The sequence below is a fragment of the Monopterus albus genome, unplaced genomic scaffold (genome assembly GCF_001952655.1).
Source record: "Monopterus albus unplaced genomic scaffold, M_albus_1.0 scaffold78.1, whole genome shotgun sequence".
In the NCBI taxonomy this organism is placed as follows: domain Eukaryota; kingdom Metazoa; phylum Chordata; class Actinopteri; order Synbranchiformes; family Synbranchidae; genus Monopterus; species Monopterus albus.
In genome coordinates, this window is record NW_018127958.1 from 379,751 (window position 1) to 400,083 (window position 20,333).

General features: G+C 40.9%; 1 protein-coding gene across 2 annotated transcripts; it reads right to left on the bottom strand.

The window, feature by feature from the left end:
- Positions 1-2,559: 2,559 nt before the first annotated feature.
- On the bottom strand, positions 2,560-18,373 carry ankrd33ba (ankyrin repeat domain 33ba). 2 transcript variants are annotated; one of them, XM_020606465.1, is made up of 6 exons: positions 17,413-18,373; positions 7,549-7,678; positions 7,210-7,401; positions 5,432-5,573; positions 4,749-4,947; positions 2,560-4,116 (listed from the first exon to the last, which is right to left on the bottom strand). In XM_020606465.1, exons 1-6 carry the CDS (start codon positions 17,731-17,733, stop codon positions 3,571-3,573), a joined length of 1,530 nt encoding a protein of 509 aa, XP_020462121.1. In that variant the 5' UTR covers positions 17,734-18,373; the 3' UTR covers positions 2,560-3,570. The 2 variants fall into 2 exon arrangements, with proteins under 2 accessions (XP_020462121.1, XP_020462122.1); XM_020606466.1 differs by having other exon boundaries at positions 2,562-4,116; positions 7,210-7,350; positions 17,413-18,342.
- Between the last annotated feature and the right edge of the window lie 1,960 nt (positions 18,374-20,333).

A 20,333-nucleotide genomic window follows, 5' to 3' on the forward strand; every position in this document is an offset into this window, starting at 1 on the left:
CAGCCGGCTGTCTCAGACTTTTGACAACTAAAAGACACTCCAGTTTCCTGATTAATGGCCTTTCCATTAATCCCGGACGAGCCCCCATTTGTCGAAGTCTCACACTTCTCCTCGGGTCCAGATGATGGAAAGAATATTCAGTCACACACCAACCATTAAAGTGCACTGTACCTTTATTACGGATGCGCATCCGGAGATCATACAGCAAGCAGCTACAGCAGATGATCTGAAGTTACATCTCTAACACTGTGTATTTTATACTATTTCTTCCCGCCTCCTTACACATTCCTCAACATACAGCTGGAAAGTACCAGCACTTTCCCAAAGATATTCTTGTAGGATGCAGCTGGTAATTATCAATACTTTCCCAAAGATATGTCCCCCAAGCACAACTCCCTAATTCCAAAGTAGTACATTCTGTAATTAAATGAACACACACATTGCTAATGAATTGAGTGAACACACACACCTACTTCTACTAAAATTGAAGGTTATATTCCTTATTTGGTACATTTATATAAAACAGTGCTGATGCTTCAGTCTAAGTGAAGATTATACTTCCATATAAGTACATAAAACTATGCTGGTGCTTCAGTTACAATGTCTCAAACAGTTTAATATTCTGCAGCATGTAATCATGGTAACTCCTTTGGATCAAAGCACAGCTCCTTAGAAGCACACACACTACAACTGAGTGAAGGCTATGCATGAAGGCTATCCTCATAAGTACATAAGTGAACACACCATTACTGAGTGAAAGTTACACTTTTATCTCCAAAAACAGTGTCCTTCTAAGGTAAGGATTTCCAAGCAGTGATAGTGCTTCAGTTATATAGCAACCTTAATGCTTCAATATCCCACAAAGCGCAGTAATATGCTGTTCATTGAGAGTAGTTTGGCATTCTGTATTACTACTTTTTGCTACAGAAAATAAATGAACAATAGCCTGGTGAGTGGCTGTTAAGTCTATATTCCACACTCATCATTCTTAAATAGATCATTTTACAACATCAAATAAGGAACATTCAAATTTAACAAGAACAAGTTAAATACTTAACTATACCATCATATGTGGGGGCTGTAACCGCTATCAAATACAGTTATATACTGTGACAACCGCTGGCTTGGTTGAGAGGAGCTGGCCTGACCCTGTCCTATACTTAACAGTTAACTAGCCAGCAGTGTGCCGGCACCTGGCTCAACAAGGAGGAGAACACCTGGTTTGTCTTTTCAATTTGGACATTTGTTCTGACTTTTTCAAAGCTAGCAGACCAAGATAACTCTAATCAGCAGGCAGCTGTAGAGCCAAGGAAACCCTTAGTGATGTGCTGGGTCTTGACTTCATTATCTCTGGCTGCAGATACGTCACAACTTCCTTATCTCCAGCAGCAGATGCAGAAAGGTTGGGGGTACCCCTGGGGGCCACGTGGGGGGCGGGACTAAGGGGCGGGGCCACCTGTCAAATTAATTCTGATGAGATGTGGTACCTTTACTGTGTGTAGTGCTCAAGGCCAATTCCTCATTTCTGTGAGGGATTTGGGAGGAGGGCAGGAGGGGAATCGTTGACCAAGCCTGTAGAGAGTCATAATCTCAGGTTAGAATCTAAACCAACAGCAGTTTGAGCTGAAACAATGACTTGAATATTATCTGCTACAATATTTACACATGCAAAACACATTCATGCATTTCAGTCCGCCACACAGAATAGATGAGCAAATGCATAAATTCAGTAGTATGCCATATACATAAGAATATGATGCATCTAAAAGTATTTCAACTTCATTGTGTTCCAAAGAAAACTTTCATCTGTTCACATTAAACTGTAGAAACTTTATAAGAATGCATTTGCTGATAACAGCAACTAAATATACAGTAGGCTTAGTTTTCAGCCATGGCCAGCAAACCTAGGAAGCTTCATCACAAACAGCATACAGTAGACACTGTTAGCTCCATTGGCAGCAAAAAGCCATTAAAACATTTTTATGTTGAAGTATTAAAACTGCAACCACGTAAAGTTTGTTAAGTGTGGATTTCTTGTTTATATGACTGTCTGTGGAGTATCTAAGCAGGTTGCTATTCTGTAGTCAATGAAGTTTAAATGAAGAAACAATTTGGCTTCAAGTGACCTTGTAACCCCTTAGCAACTCATCACCATATATATTAGACACACACGCTTGGATGGCACTTAAGCTGCAATCACTATGAGGAGTTAGGAGCGTGAAATTGCGTTCTCAAAAATCCCAGTGTTTTATCACTGCTCTTCCTGTGGCTCTGTGTGTTTAAACTATCTTTATGTTTAAGCTATTTTTCATCTCATTATTTTCACTGTTCTAATGTTAAAACAGGGACATGACCTCTTGCTCTATAATGGGTTGGCTGTTTTCACTAGAAGGTCCATATGCTACGGATTATCACTTCAGCTCTACTTGTGCTGACTGAAGCTGACCCTAGTTCCTCCAAACTTAAACTTACACTCATCTTCTTATTAACTTTACAACCCAGCATGTCTGAGGCATTTGAAGTCATAATAATCAAGCATCATTTATTGACTTAATCACAACCATATCTGCCATTACTATTTGCACAAGCGTATATTTTGTTCAAATCATCCATACCCTGCATAGACCAAGCACGTGAATCTCACTCATTGGATGATACTTAATCAATAGTATAACCTGTGTAATTGTGGTTTTGCAATGTAAACATTTGAGAAATAATTTTAACTCTCTTTCACACCTGGTAAGATTTTAATGTTACATCACAGTAGTATTCTACATTTCAGTTTGGGTTTTGAACATTAAAATATTTCAGTGTGTGAAAAAGTCCATACTGGATAAAGAATAAAAGGGTTTGTCATCAAAAAGCAATAAAATCTATTATAAAATATAAGCAAAATACATTGACATATTTGTATTCATAAAGCAAACCAAAAAGCATCTAAAATATTGCTATCACAAATGCAGTTACAAACCTTTCACAACCAATATAACATGCCCCTTAGCATCCTCTACCGCAGACATTATTCCATAATAAATTGCTTCCATTTTAAGCAGAAAGATAAACATGTTTGCTGTGGTTAATGTCTGAAAAAAGTCTTAAGTGTCTTCTGGTCCAATTCAGTGCCACATTACACAGACAATATTGCATGGATCACCCATAGTGTATCAAAATATAGACTTGACCATTCATTAAAAACCAATAAATATGAAAAATAAGTTATATATAAAGATTTCAAGTATCAAATCCCCTGGGTATTCACTGTTTGACATCACAAAGGACACTGAGCTTCTAATGTACTTCTAATACTGTCAGGGCCATTTTTTTAAGAGGCCAGCCTGCATACGTTCTTCTGACAGCGACTGGAATTCAACTGAGGGTGCAAACCTCAGCAGACAAGTCTGTCTCCAGTCTTCTGCCCTCTGCTAGGCTCACCCTGAGCTCAGAAGACTGTAGAAAACATCGGAACCAAGTCTTATCAACCTAATGACCCATCCAGCATAAAACAGTGGAACCACTACAGATTTGTATCTTTCCAGATCAGTGTGCATCACTTCCTTTGAAACAATAATATTATTTTCTTCTCACAGTAGCAACATGTCTCTTGGTTACAGCCTCCATCCTCCTCCTCTCAGCCTCCTCGGCTCTTCTCCTTTCTTCTTTTAGCTCTTTATAGCGCCACTGCGGGATCTGCAGCAGGTGACCCCCTCCATCTTTGGCGCTGCTCTTCCTCTGGATCCTTTCTGGTTGGTAAGTTGGTGTAGGTGCCTTGGACACCCTCACTTTGGGAATGCTGAAGCCTGGCCTGACACTGCTCCTTCTCAGCACCATGTGCATGGGCAGGATGCTGGTTCTTTGCAGCTCCAGGTCTTCATTACGTGCCACCATACCCAGGCTGGAACTCTTATGTTGCAGCACTGGGCCCTGAGGCTGGAGGCTGGCCTGGCGGTCTGCTGAGTTCTTGGTCACCAGTGTGACTCGTGAGTTCTGGAAGAGTTTGAGGTAGCAGCCTACCCCATCGGGGTTGATGGAGCAGAGCTCTTTGGTGCATTGCTGGTGGATGATCTCAGGAACTGCATAGCACCGTTTGCCCACACTTGGGGGACTGTCAGGACACACCTGAAACAAAATCAACAGTCTCCAATTGGTTTAATTTGTTATATTGGTCTAATATTAACTGCATAGCAAAAATTGTGACTCGAACATGGTCTTATTGACCAGTCTCCATTTTGTTTTCAGTGTTTCAGTACTGGCAAATTTGAACATTCATTGAGGACCTCATTCAATTCAAAAATTCTATGACAACAATGTATGACTAGATGCAGAATACTTGTACGTTCTAGCACTGGTTTGATACATATTGTGACATTCTTGTATCGTGATACTGAATTTCAACATATTGTCTCAACCCTAGCAAAAACACACAAATATTGACTATTTTAGTCACAATTCAAGACCGTCTAGGTTTATATCCTTATTGTGCAAGAATATAAGAAAATAAACCCTGATATGTCCAACTGTGCTGAGCATGTGCAGACAACACCGGGAACGGTGTAGAGGAAACCAACTTTATTGACTAACTGTTTCCTTATCACAAAAAGCAGTTACAGTCGCAGCTTCTCCTTATCACGGTATATGTTTGACAAATGCTTGTAGTTGTTAGGGAATACATGAGGGCTATTCATTCTTGGAAGTCTTGGGATACTGTTTTACGCTGCTTAAATGCTTGATGATACAGTTTAATCACTCACTGTGTGGCATGACACTGCAATGAAAGGGCTCCTCATAGCTGTTGTAATAGAAACCATGTGGTCAATAACACCTGCATCCTCAGGGCTGGTGACATTTGCGATGCTGAAGATGTTCCTTATGGTATTGGACAGTCGCTTCAGACAGCCACGAGGCTCCTGGGCTTTGGCCACCAGTGATACCAATGGGGCCCACTCTAGACTGGGAGAACAAGTTGGACTTAAATTCACTACACAACGGTACTGAAGCATTTACTCTTTATAATCACAGTGTAAGGTGTCATTCTATGATGTCTTGCTCAGTGCATTTGTATGATTGTATGCATCTTTCTTGTACAAGATATTTCTGTCCTTAAATCTGCAGTAAACAACAGGTGGCAAGCAGTTCAAGATGTTGACTATTCGAGAGTCTAAGCAAAGACTTCCACAGTAACTCTGTGCCTTTTGAGTGTAAACAAAGCAAAAACAACTTTAAAATTTCCATGCAAACTATCCCTGAAAACTAGTCAGTAATATTTTAATCATACATGACAATCTGCCAGCTTCCATCTCCCTGTCTTGGAACATAATTTTGAAAATACTACAGTGCAGCTACAATACACATCACGTCTTCAGAGTTCTTACGAGGGGTGTATGTGATATCGCATGTAACGGAGAAACAATGTGATCCAGATATGAGTTTTTACCTGTACGTATCACAGAACTGGCGGGGACAGGGTCGTTCCATCAGCCGTGTCATCACCCAGGCCGTTTCATACCGGCCTGTAAATAAGGCCCACTCTCTGGCAGTAAAGTGGCGGCCAAAATCCCTCGAGTTCAACGCAGCCCCTGGTAGACAAACCAAAGAAAGGACAAGATGTCAATGAAAGAGTCAATCAGAAGATGAATTCACAAAGATATTGGTAAAAAGAAAGAGTTAGTTTTTTCACAATTGCTAAGACACAGTTCTTGAAACCTTCCACCCTTTTCTCAGAACTGTAAACACAAAACCCATTTTTCATTCACAGAACCTCTGACTCTTCTTGCAAAATCAATCACCTCAAAACAGTCTCACCTCTGCACAAAACCAAACAGTGTTTACAGATCATGCACAAAGCCAGTCAACATAAAAACACTACCGAATCATTACTGAATCAAAAAAAATGGAAAGCGCAGGGCATGTAGCTGCAGAAAAAAATGTTTACTGTTTATAATAATAATTAATGCATTTTGTGTTTTCCAAATAAATCAATAAATAAATTCACAACTCAGTAACAGTTTTGGGATTGCACACAGTAGTGCAAGCAATACAATATTGAATGTCTGTTGGATTCAGTGTACAGTAACCTTCTCAGTAAGTGTACAGTAACTGTAGAATGAACGTCAACAAGTGATTTATTCAGCCTCAGCATCATGGCTTTGTGCCAGATTAGCCCAGAGGACTCCATCCAAATCTCAGGCAACATCCTCCCTCACCTCTTCCTCCTCCCTCACCACCTCTTACACACACACAGTCTTCCTCCTCTGCCTCTCAGATTGTTCCCATTCTTCACTGGTATCAACCTTCAGCTCAGTTCTGGTTCTGTCACATTATTATTGTTGTATTGTTTAAGGTTTTGCAAAAAGAGTGATTCGTTTGACAAATGAGCTTTGGCAGTTGACAGTTTTGTTTTGAGAATGGGGTTTAGTGCTTTAGGAAATCAGAAAAACTGTAAATGTACCAAGAAGTAGAGAGAAGGGCAAAGAAACGTCTCTCTCAAAGCTGCTTGCAGCCTCGCTGTGCTCAGGACAACACATGCACACCACTCTCATAATATTCTCATGGGGTCAGTTAGAAGATGTAAAAATGGCAAAAAGAACATGTTGATAAACTAAAGGTCATAAAAGTCAATTAAAATCCTGACACTGAAGCCCCTCTGCGATGGACTAGCGACCTGTCCAGGGTGTACCCCACCTTCGCCCGATTGCCGGCCGGGATTGGCTCCGGCCCCCCGTGACCCTGTTCGGGGACTAAGCGGTAGACAATGAATGAATGAAGCCCCTGCCTCTACAATTAGGTATCAATCCTATTAGTTTTGTAGTTTTGGCTAAAAAGAGAATACTGTTCTAATAATATAAATCTGTATCACGGCCAAAACAATTTGACCATCTGTCCACAAAAAATTCTGAAAATAAGTTCTTAGTTTGCTGAACTGCACTGATGGCCAAGCAATCGTAGAGTAAACAACATATTTTGTGGTGTAATCAAAAAAGCCTCCACAAAAACCCAGGTGATTACACTTTTCTTTACTTTGGGTGCTGTGATTTTGGTAATCATTGCTGTTGCTACTGGATACCTGAACCAATCTATCTATGTTATTTATACAATCCAAACTTGTGAAACATATTAAGATTCAGACATTTGTTTTTGCATATGAAAACTAGACATCTTCTCTTTTCTGATTGGTATAGAGCTTGTACATTTTGTCTAATTGCACACACTCACCTGCCATCATGAGTGAGCGCACACAATCCACCCTGCCCTGCATGGCAGCTTTCATCAGAGCAGTGAAGCTGTGGCAGTTTCTCCTCTCTATGTCCAGCCCAGTGTAGTAGTTCAGCAGATAGTTGGTGATTGTTATGTGGCCTTGAAGAACAGAGAGAGGGGCGGTCGCTACTGGAGGCCACGATACACAGTCTGTAATCATGACACTGGCTTGGAAAATACATGCTAAACACTCATTGTGCACCATATCTGTGACAGACATGTCAGCATTAGTGCCAAACTGACTGTGTGTTCAGCAGTACTGTGAACCAGCCTATGTTGTGTGATATATTAACTTACCTGCCTGTGCAGCGGTGATGAGAGCTGTGTTTCCCTCACTGTCTTGCCAGTTGACATCCAGGTACGGACACTGAGACAGCGCTACGACGACATCCACATAACCTTGGTAACACGCAACCAACAGCCCTGTCTGAGATAAAAAGTGATAGGGCGGGATGCAGCGATGGAGAAGTTAAATACAAAGAAAAGGAGAGAGGCTTAATGTTTTCAGGTGAAAAAAACAAACTTGGCAAAGGAAATGAAGACAAAAATAAATATTCCGGCTGATATTCAGGAAGAAAAACATGTAGAGGTTAGATATCAACAAGACCTGGGGACCTTTGTGCTCTTTCAAAACTAATATTCATAAATAAATATGACACTCGTTGTGTTTTCACTGAGAGTTGAGCCTTCTTGAACTCAGTGGAAAAATAAGCAGCCTCCCCACATGATGCCGTTATGTACTATGCATATGTGTCTGTGTGCCTGTGCCAGACTAAGTGCCCTTTTTTTGTATGTATGGATCAATATGTAAATGTTAGTCTGTGAGTGTGAGGTCGGGTGAGTCCTGGAAAACATCTATAAAAACTGGGTAGTTTTCAAGAAGCTGCACACTTCATAAAGTAAGACAAACAAGTTTACTGTCAGGTTTGAGGAGATGGAGGGAAGCTGCAAGTAGATGTAGTGAGTCCTAATAATATGAGACATGTTAAAAAAAATTCAAAATTAGATTTAAGAAATCAATTCAGACTTTGCTGCCAAGGAGAGGAAATGCAGTACAGCTGTTACCATCAGTTCTACATTTAATATTCCCTGAGCAGACTTCATTTGTGGACCTGCTTCTGTGACATGATGTTCTCTTCACGAAAACACTAATGAAATGTCCTTGATTCTTTTTACCTCTGGGCAAGATGAGTTTTCATTCTTGGTTCCCAAGCACACTGTGTTACTCCACTAAATCATTCTTTAAAAATCGAAATGATAAAAAGTTCTGTTTCACTGAAATGATAGCAAGACATACAATAATGACCAAGATTGGTACAGAGGGCCTGAAGGTTTATAGAAAACGCACAAAGTTTGTGCCAGCCTCCCCCATATTCACCTCCTACCCACACACTCACAAACACAACACAGTATGTGTGAAAGGACATGTGCATCACTGCACGCTGAATATTGCCACTCATCGAGATCAGGCAAAATATAAGCACCTCAAAATGCCAACAGTTTATAGATTTATCAGGGGTAATTTATCAGAAATGTTTCACCTGTTCTTAATTTAACCAGCATCACACTATGTCAGCATCATGTTACATCAACATGAAACCAAACCAGCATTTTTCCAAGACAATACAGGGCCAATATTCCCAATATTTCCTTTTAAAATACACAGTGAGAATTAAGTGTTTGGCTTATTCTACACTACATGATCAGTTACAACAATGCCTTACAGCATTTACAGGACATGCACAGTAGATGGGGGTTTTTTCACCTGTAAAGCAAAGTGAACTTAACCATTTGGCTGAAACAAGCCAGGCTGTCAGTCAGCAGGAGATAGAAATACCTTAGTGTTGTCAGACCTGAGAATTTTAAGGGGAAAATGTGGAGAGCAGTCCTGTGGCGTAACGGGTGGATTGTCTGTATGCAGTCCACTTACTCTGGCAGATGTCCAGACAGCTCTATCTATCTGTTAGGCACACCACAGCCTTTGTCTACATCTTTCTCTCTCTCTCTCTCTCTTTCTCTCATACAAACACACACTTACCAAAGTATTCTTGGCAACCCTCCAACCTTGCTGTGATGTACTTCAGCAGCATGCCCTGCAGCACGTCTGGAGCGATCTCAGTCATCAGACAATATCACAAGCATTTAACTTCTCATTTTACCTTTTTCTCCCATACCTAAGTTTTCTACTCAGCACATCCCTATCATAGGAATGTGTGTTACATCTGCTGTGCTCTGATTTTGATGCACCTTACTAGTGGCTGCTTCCAACACTGGTGAATCAGGTGGAAGTAATGAATCTTAGAGAAGGGCACCAGGAAAAAGCACAATTGCAGAGTCACGCATTAACTGAAAGACAAGACAACTGTTGTACTACACAGTATTACCCACTCAGTGACTAACTCAGTGACTAAAGGGATACAAATAACAACACTACCTGGCAGCTAAACAGCATCCAAACAGTCAGGAGAGTCACTACTAGGGATGAATGATTGTATGTGCAATGCAAGTGTGTGTGAAAAGAGAGTAAACATAAAGGCAGAAAGATCCTGAACAATAGTTTTCAGGGGAATTATGTATTTTGTTTATAGGCCAAAGTAAGTTGCACACTTTTAAGCTTTCATTACCTTATGCTGATGGATGGAGATGTGTCCTCTCTGATTGTAAGTTCTTTTGTTTCATTATACTGAACTGCAGATTTTTCCAACAATGTCAATGCACATCAGTTTTTCTTGATATTTTTATAGTAGCATAAAGTAGTGTACACTGCATACATTATGTGCGAATTCAAGCCAAAATGCCCTGTGGTGTAATCTCTTATTTTTCTCTGCACACGGTTTCATCCACTGATATGCACAGTATCAACACTGATACACTATATATTAATAATAATAATGATAATTAATACATAAGCTATTCCTTTGTTTGCAGACTGGGCATGCAGTAGGCAATCCCAGTAATCCTACTGAGTTTAATGCACAATTGATACGTTTTCCTATGTTTACAGAAGACTACAGCTATTGACTATTTTTTTAATGTTTGTGAACACACAATACATAGTGATGCTAATAATTATTTGTGGTTGTAAGTACTTTCTGAACATTTCCTCAGTACCGTGCTTGTATTGGTAACTGTGATCATTTTGGTCACATCTCTAGTGTAGATCTCGATTTAGTTTATCTCAAGCACATGCATGAGGACTCATGCTAGTCTACTGACCCACATGTGTCTGTAATGTGCCATGAGATGCAGCAATGTGCCTACAAAGGCAGAGAAGAAGGAGACTTATCCATGCAAGACATCTGTTAGATGCCAAGAATAGACACTGCATTTTGGTGAGTAACACTGAAGTAGACATAACTTCTGCTTGTCTCTAATATTTCGTGATAAGAAGATGATTCGTTTTCTCTCATCTCACCCAGCGAGGCAACAGACATGAGCGGCTGGTACTATCACTGCATAAAACATTTCTTGCTGGCAATGACCATTTTGACCGAGTAAGTAAATGTCATAACAAACAAATATGCTATACTATATTATAGTACACTGATCTGATGAATTCATTTCTAATTTCATTTGAACTTCAACTAAAATAAAGGATAAACAAATGCTGTGCACACAAGAATTCTGGTCAGCTTACTATTAGCCCATATAGACAACATGCACAAAGACACAAACACACGCTCACTAAGTAATCTGGGGAATATCCAGAGCTAGAAATAGAAAGGCTTAGCCTTAACAGTGGGTTAACAGTGGGAGAGACGCAGAGTGGGGGGTAGGGACAGAGATGTAACTGTGTACTGCATTTAATGTGGGAACGCTTTAATAACTGGCTCCAGTGAGAATAACCCATTGTACCATCGTAACCCTTAAAATTCCCTTCAGACATATGATAAATATGGGTTTCCCAGCCAATGTTCAAATATGTTTTCAACTGCATCTGTTTCAAATTATGTGAAAATTAACAAAGGACATATGTTCACTGGTACCACAGCATCTTCAGATAAACATGGCTGAACTGACTGGACTGTAACTGGTACTGAAATGAAAAAGGATGTAAAACCAGTCATCAATTTATCATCCGGCTACTGCTGGAAATGTTGGCAAAAAAAACTAGGATAGCATCCCAACCAAGTAGAATCCTGTTTAATCTCACCATAATACCTAAGCCTTTCACTGTTAAGTAACCATGAGACTGCTCTTGTGGGTCTCCCATTCTTACTGCTTCACTGCACCACAAACATCCTTTTTGTTTCTGTAATAAGACTTCACTTCATTTTTATTTCCAAGTAGGTAGTGCTTAAATATCAGAAAAAAAATAACCAGAGCAGCAGCCGCTAGTGTAAACCAAATCTAAAACTTTGCATTAGTTTTTGCTTTTTACAGTACATCTTTGTGTTTGAGGATATGTATACGCACACAAGCAAACACACTCTAACCAAACTCAAAAACATACTACAGAAGCACCACTGACACAGACCTACTGGGTAATGTTTCCATCAATAGCTTCCCTGTTAACTGTCTCCCTGTCTGCGGCTGAGCACGCACGTGGCTGTAATCAAATGTGTATGACTCTTGCTTTGATTTTTCCACTCATCTGTATTTGCTACAAGCATTAGACTTGCTAACATTAGCAGTACTGTATTTATTTCTCTCCATCTGCCTGTGCCCCATTCGGTTTGCTGTCCCGTTGGCCCGATGTCAGTCTTTGCGTTGGTCTCAGCAGGAGTTGATAAAGTATACTGTATCTGTCCTGGTTTGTCACCTGATCTTAGCCTATTTGGGAACTTTCATTGTGTTCTAAAGGACAAGTGTGTCTCTGTGTGTGTGTCTCTGTGTGTGTGTGTGTGTGTGTGTGTGTGTGAGAGAGAGTCAAAGAGGTCACAGTCAGACAGGGTGGCCTCATTTAAGTTGACTGGATTCCATGTGTGTCTGTGTGCAAGTGTGCATGTGAATATTTTTCATGTGAGCCCGGCAGAAGCACATACTGTCCTAAACAGGGTCAGAGTTGCCAGAGGACACTGACACTGGTTCGATTCATGACATTAACACACACACATAAGTATCTAAACATTTAACATTCACAAGAGAAAACCCTGATGTTTACTGGCTGTTTTACTTCTCACAACACAATTCCTATTTGAATATAGTGATTCTGACACTGAGAGCATAAATAATTACTACCCTATAATAACACAGAAGGAGAAATAAATAGACATGCTTCCATATGACCTAGTGTATAATGATTTGCCTTTAAGTGACTTGCTGAATGTAGCATTCAGGCTGTGTTTAGTTGAAACATGGATGTTACACCCTGTCTTCTTAGAGTACAGGGGACAGACTGTTTAAGCCAGGAACTGTTTTATCAAACTGTTTATACAGCACATTTCAGGTTCATAATGACAATAACATTAAAATTAACTAACAAATAAAACCAGCAAAATAAAATAAATAAGGAATGATACAAAATCATCATCATAATACAGAATAAATAACAGTAAAAAGTTCTAATGAAAAACCATCCAAAGAGCTGGGTTTTACACTGTCACCCACTCTCAGAACCTCGGACAAACAGTTCTAATGACTCCAAGCATAAAAATTAAAAGCTGCCTCACCAAATACATTCGTCCTGCACTTTGGAAAAGCTAAAAGACTCGTGTCAGAGGATGCCACAGGCTGGAAGCACATCAGATAAGTAGGCTGGTACAAGACCATTTAAATACCAAATAAAACTTCCTTGTAATTTCTGAAGCAGGAAGTCCTGGCTGGTCCAAGATGGCGCCACTGTATCTGGCTGGCCGTCTACTCCTTCTGTCTATTTGTTTTTTGTGTTGTTTGATGGCCCCTCTGCTTTCTCCACCTTGGTGTACGATCGTCTGATGCTGTTTGAAATACGAAACTCGAGGATGACCGGGTCAAATTGCTGTTGGAGTTGGCAATTCAAGTCCCCACCACCTCTGTTAGCATCTGTACCACCTTTTCTGCGACGCTCGCTCCATCCGACACAAGTTAGGCCTCGGCGAAGACGACGCGGCAGGAGAGCAGGACTGCACATAAAGCTGAAATCTGTTCTGAACCTGTCACAAGGGATGGGATACCTCTAGGAGCATGGCTACGTCGACTCGAGATGGTCATCTACCTCCAACTACCGCTTTCTTCATCCAGTAGGCCTAGATGCTGACCGGCCTCTTCCACATTTTCGTTTGGTGAAACGCTCTACCCGACGTTGTCTTCACTCCAGTCTTCGCCCAGTGTCCCGCACTGTGTGCCCCCAGGTCCAGCCTGGCTTGCTCCAGTTCGCCCTGTTTAATGTAAGATCACTCAATACAAAACTTTCATTTTGAATGATCTTATCACCACTCACAATCTGGATATGCTTTTTATCATGGAAACTTGGCTCAAACAAGGGGATAACACTCTGTTTTCTGAGCTTTTACTGGCTAACTATTTATTTTTTTAACTCCCCACGCCACCCTGGTCGAGGTGGTGGCCTGGCATCTGTTTTTAAGCCAACTTTAAAATGTCGCCTCCTGCCCTATATGGCCTTTTCTAGCTTCGAGCTTCAAACTTTTGTTTCATCGCTGCACTGCCCTATTTTATGCAGTCATCTACCGACCTCCCAAATTGAAGGATTCTATCCACGAACTTGGAGAGCTTTTGGCTGCTTTTACTTCACAGGCTGATTGTCTGTTGATCTGTGGGGATTTTAATCTTCAAGCCAACTCCTCACTTGTAAACGATTTTAATGCTCTGTTGGACTCCTTTGACCTTTGTCAGTCAGTAGTCTGTCCCACTCACATACGGGAGGGCACATTAGACCTCGTCATTTCTCGGGGTCTATCTGTTACTATTAAGGATGTGGCAAATATAGCCATATCTGACCACTTCCTTATTCGTTTTGAAGTCCCGCTACCAATAAGGCTGCCCAGACCGGTGGCCCCACAGCTGCGTTGCAGGATGATAACTTCCTCTACCCCTTCCGACTTCGCTGCTGCGTTTTTAGACTCTGAATTCTATTCTTCAGTGGATCAAAATCCTCCGACGTGCCCTGAGGTACTTCACCCCTCGCTGAATTTGACTTGTGCCCGGATCATGGACTCTGTTGCACCTCTTAGGATGAGAAGAGCTGGCAACACGACTACTCCTTGGCTAAATGACATTACCCAGGCTTTGCGGAGGAGCTGCATAATATGCCTAAGCCCCCAGCACATACTCAGCCTGGATCCCACGTTTTACATACTCTTAGTTCCTTCACCTCGATTTCTTTATGTCAATTAAAAGAGACCATAGCCCACTTAAAACCGGTCTCTTCGCCCCTTGACCCGCTTCCTGCCAGGTTTTCCAAGGAGGTTTTTGACATTCTTGGTCCCTCCTTGGTCACGTTTATTAATCTCTCTCTGGATGCCGGTGTGGTCCCGACTGCTCTTAAGCATGCAATACTGTTGATCATTCTATCCTCTTGTCGAGACTTGAACATTTCGTTGGGCTTAAAGGCACTGCCTTAAACTGGTTTTCTTCTTTTTTAATCGATTGAACTTTTTTGGTCAGTATTGGTGATTGTGTCTCTAATACAGTATAGCTCCTCTCACTTCAGGCGTTCCTCATGGTTCTACCCTGGCTCCATTACTCTTCTCATTATATATTGCACCCCTTGCGGCAATTATAGCTAGCCATAATGTTCATTTCTATTTTTACGCTGATGATGTCCAGATTTACATGCCACTGTTCCTATTTGACTCCAATGCTCTTACCCTGTTGCAAAATTGCATTCGGGATATTAGGCAATAGCTTGTGCTAAATTTTCTGCATCTGAACGAGAGTAAGACCAAATACATTCTTTTTAGTTCTGACCTGCCGCCAGATGTAGTCAACCTCTGCACCTGAGTCTTCCCTCTATCTGACATGATGAAAAACCTCAGAATAATTTTTGATGGTGGTTTTACTTTTGAGAAACAGATTAGGGCAGTGGTTAAGTCTTGTTTTTTCAGCTAAGACTCTTAACAAAGGTTAAACCATTTTTGTCACATGGAGATCTGGAGAAGGCTATTCACGAGTTTATTACTTCGCGGTTGGATTATTGCAATGTCTTGTATGCAGGAGTACCCCACACTGTGCTTCAGAAATTACAATTGGTCCAAAATGCAGCAGCTCAGCTGCTATCCAATGCTCCCAGGTTTGCCCATATCTCCCTGATTCTTCATACTCTTCATTGGCTTCCGATCCAATTTAGAATTAAATTTAAGATCCTATTGTTTGTTTTTAAGGCTATTCATGGTCTCGCCCCATCCTACCTATCTGACCTGCTATCTGTCTATGTGCCGCGTAGAGCTCTTCCCTCCACTGATCATTTGTCACTGGCGGTGCCGTGCTCCTGCTACAAAAAATGGGGTGACCGATCTTTTTCTATCTACAGCCCCAGACTGTGGAATGCTCTTCCGGTAGAATTAAGGGCTGAAAATGAGCTGGCGGCCTTTAAGTCGACCCTAAAAACTTACTTTTTTAAGCAGGCTTTTGAGACCTAACCTGTTTTACTGTTTAAATTTTAGTCATGGTTAGTATCTGTGTTTGCACCTACCTGTTTTTTTGCTAGTGTTATTGTTTTGTGTGTTTCTACTGTACAGCACTCTGGTGCTCTTGGAGCTGGAGAGCACTATAGAAATAAAGTTTATTATTAAATAAAATATAATCAATAGGAAAACTGACAGACAAAACAAGTTTAATATATTCTGTCTTTCTGGTCCTGGTCAGCACTTTGGCAAATGAGTTCTGAACCAGTTGTACTGGGTAGACCAGATATGGCAGTACTCTAGTGATACATTTAAGATGATAAAAAAGCTGATTTGATGATAAACCCCACTTGAACTTTTAAGTTCAGTCCTGAGTTGAAGAGAACATCTGGCTCATTGGCTCAGGGTCAGTCCTAGAAAAAATTAATTTAACGACCAGTTTCTCCCTCTGAGCCTTTGACCCTAGCACTAAAATCTTAATTTGTTATTATGTTGTGATTGGGATTGGAGTTAAACCAGTTTCAACGTGTCAGTAGAAAGTACCGTTATATTTCTTTTCAGAGGCTGAGTTGAGACATAAAATGAGTTAAGAATATCAAAACTGAAGGTTTATAATACTGATCTTTGGGCTGGCTCATGAAACTTGAAATATACTGTCAAACTACCATGGAACATTTCTAGACTACTGTCTAGTTTTTCTCCTCTCTGCATATTTTGTCCTCAATCTGTGCTGTGATGCAGACATTTTTTGTTGGTCTTCACTTAACTCTGATCACGAAACTGTTTCTTAGTAAGATAATGATGTGGTGTGATCAGGTATTGACTCTGAACCACAGAAGTGGATACTTTGGTGCACACAGCTGCTGCCTTACTGCTCAACAATGCATCACACCAAGCCACTTACAAATCTTACTGTGTGTAGAAGCTAGTGATTTTACTATGAGCACCATCAGCCACAGACGCAGGGTCAATCTCCTGCTGTGGTGCCTTTATCTAAAACACAATCTATGGCATTTCCTGGGCTGCAGTTTTGTAGCTCAGCCTAACTTTTGACCCTCCCTGTTGAAGGGGACAACAGCAAACACAGGCGACACATTATAGTGCGTGCACGGAATAATGTGGGAGAAGTATACTCCTTTCAGCATTTTCACAGCATGTTTTATTTTCTAGTATGGTCTACAAAATATTAATAAAGCCAGCTCTTTTCACATTGGCCTGACGTATCAAGGCAATGAAACTCCAGCTTCTACACCAGAACTCTGTGGTTGCCAAAAGCAGGAAACTGTATTTATATCTGGCTACTTTAATATGTGAAGCTATAACGGAGAAAGTACCTTCTCAACTTTCCCTGGACAAAAGGCAATACAGTAAATGATTCTAAATAAATTGGCATCTGAGTCAAACTTAAAGGTTTTCAGTGAGCTCAGAATATCTGCAGCTCCTGAACTGAACCTGTTGCACAGAGAGGCAGGAAAGCGATGGAGGCTGTTTAGTGCTTCGGTTTGGTACCAACACAACATAAACACTTAACACCTGGTCCATATCTTGTCCACTAGTTAACAAAGCCTCTGTTTTCAAATACAAGCCAATCATTTGTGTGGTGGACTCATGAAAGTATGAGCTGCTGTGTCTTGTGTGAAGTTAGTTAAAGTCATACCCTGTTATTCCTGTCTGTCCTCCTGACCTCCTCCTCCTCCACTCCATGCCGTATCATTATCCGGACGACAGCCGCGTTGTTGGTGCAGCACGCCTGGAAAAAGGACAACGGCTCCGGGCTTCCCAGAGATGGGCAACGCTCCGAGTCCGCGAACGCATCATCCGGCGGGTAGAAGGAGTCATCGGACGCGATGCTCTGACAATCATTCAAGTCCTCGAAGTCAACTTCTTCGAAAGTATCGTCGTCTTCCTCACCCCCGTGCTCCTCATCGTCCTCTTCGCACGAACCCAAGTAGTCCTCATCACCGGTGTTTGACAGCATCTAAACCAACAGCCCAGGGCACTGTCCTAGGGGTAGAGTGCAGCCTGGCACGCGTGTAGCGCGCATGGAACTGGCTGTCTTTTCAACACAATAGTCTAACTAACTCGTGCCAAAAAGTCAGTTACATCGCCTACGCGATCCTACACGCGCAAACCCCTTAATCAGCGGTATCATGCACAAGCCTGCTATTTGAGCAAACTGCACACGCAGCCTGTCATCTTGGGAGGGTTGCTGACACATGCTCCATGAACGTCCCACCAAGTGAGGACTTCCCCAAAACGAAACCACGTTGTGTTGTTCTTTTCCGGATTGACGGCGCCTGAATGGAAACAGGATTAAGGCTTTTGAAAGTGGAGATACAACAGAAAGTAAAAGAGACGCGGCTCTACAGAGACAACAGCCTGGTCTCCTAATCGCCTTTGAGGAGATTGGAGCCTACTTCTCTGTGCAGCCTCTCCCCACCTCTCTCTCTCTGTCCAAGATGTACTTAGGTCTTTTATACCACAGTGCAAACATACTCCAAGTAAAAGTCTACATACAAAATGTTGCAAGTGCAAAAGTATAAGCAGACATATATATCTGAAGCAGGAATACCAAATGTAAAAGTGCTCATTATGTCCACCACTATTGTAGCATTGGATTTAAGTTAGTGAATCATCAAGACCATCACTTTAATGTTGCAGCTGTTAAAGGTGGAGCTAATTTTAATGACATTATATGTTTATAATTTGTAATGTACCTTGTGAATTTCTACTGAGGTCCAATAAAGCCTTTTGTCTTTTGTAATATTAATATGATTCTGTAAGTAACTAAAGTTATCAAATAAATGTAGTTGGGTAATGAGTACAGTATTGGCCTCAGAACATAGTGAAGTTGAAATATGAAGCAGCAGAAAATACTCTAGTAAAGTACAAATTGCTCAAAATTGTACTTAATGGTACAGTACTTGAGTAAATGTATTTAGGGACTTTCCACCACCGATAACAGTGGGAGGGCTCCATTACTTTGTGCTGAACTACAGTTCTGCTTTTGTTTAAGCTACATGTGCATAGCCAGTATGGTCTCATGAAAATGTGTTAATTCGTTTTTTTAGTTGTACACAAGTAAGTACCAAAGCTGGCAGTGGTGGGAGATATAGGATGGGAACCACGGGAGGTTCACTGGAAGATACAGTATGTACAATATAACTCAGCTATGGAATCAGTTACTTAATATGGAAGAAAGTAGGTTGAAAAAAAAAAATTCATTTGGGATAGACCAAGCAGTGGGCCTTGGTCAGAAAAGGTTAGTCTACCATTTAACAACTGAGACTGATGAAGGTTTTAATTATGAAAAGATCAATATTTGTTTGCTCAGAGAGGCTGTTTGCTCTGAGGAAAAGACAATCGGCTGATGATATATGGACTAAACCAAAACTGTGCACATTTAGGATGTAAAAATGTAATTAATCTAAAAAGAAACGATCCCTGTGTGCTCAGCTGTGATCTTTGCCACTTGCAGTTGAAACTGGATGGTTTCTTAATCCAGAAGAAGAAAGGCAGATCTGATCAGTGTTGCACAAGACCTCATTTAGTAAAATGAAAACAGTGATTTTGTAAATATGGATGATACAAAAAAAATTGAGTTGCTTGTTCACATATGAAACATTTAAATTTGCCAGCTAGTGTACTTGGAAAGAGCCTGGGAGAAGGGAAAAGGCTCTTTTTCAGGATGACTTGTAGCATTAGAATGTTGTAAGCTTTCTGTTTTTTTATTTATTGTCTTTTTTTGTATGTTACCTGAAAATGTACCTTTTGTGAAAACAACTGTGCCTTGTAACTCCATATGGGATGGATCAGATGTCTGGTACAACACAGAAATTAAATAAAACTAACCTACCAACCAACAATTTAATTTGTGGGTAAAGAAATGTTTCACATTTGTTGTTTTGTGTTTTTGAAGTAAAATAAAAATAGACCCACTATAGTTTGTGTCATTTAAATTAGTTTTCTTGCAGTATCTGATTCTTATTAGATGTGCTAAACTGCCTCTGTGGGTCACCTGGTATCGTACATGTGGTGAATCTTAAAGCCTGCCCTTCTAGCAGGGTACACATTTGACCTCTGCTTTGACCTCTACATTCTGTTTGATGTTATCAAAGTATGCCTTACATATCTAGCTGTTTTCAATTTCCACAGAATGGCAGAATCAACAACAAGGCATCACATGCTGTGGAAAAATCCCAAGTGCAAAAAAGTCCCAGTGTGCATCCATTATTATTACACCTTCATCTACCCCCAGCTGAGAGAGTGGCTCTCCTGTGGCTCAGCCATCTCTATGGTGTTATTCTGTTGCTGTGTGGGTGAAAGTCAGTGTCAGCAATTATCTGTGAAATTTTTCAATGTCTGCTCAAGTCACAGACAGCACCATCAGATACAGTGTATGGATGTTTCCTCATCGAAAGGATTAGAATTAGTTAAAAGATCTATGATGAAGTTGGAGCTCGGCGGACAGCCGTGGTTTCAGCTCACTGATCCACTAACAGATATTCAGGTGCAGAAAGGTACAGCACCTCCAGGTCTAGATATAAATTACACTCCATAAAAAATATTTCTAAGTAT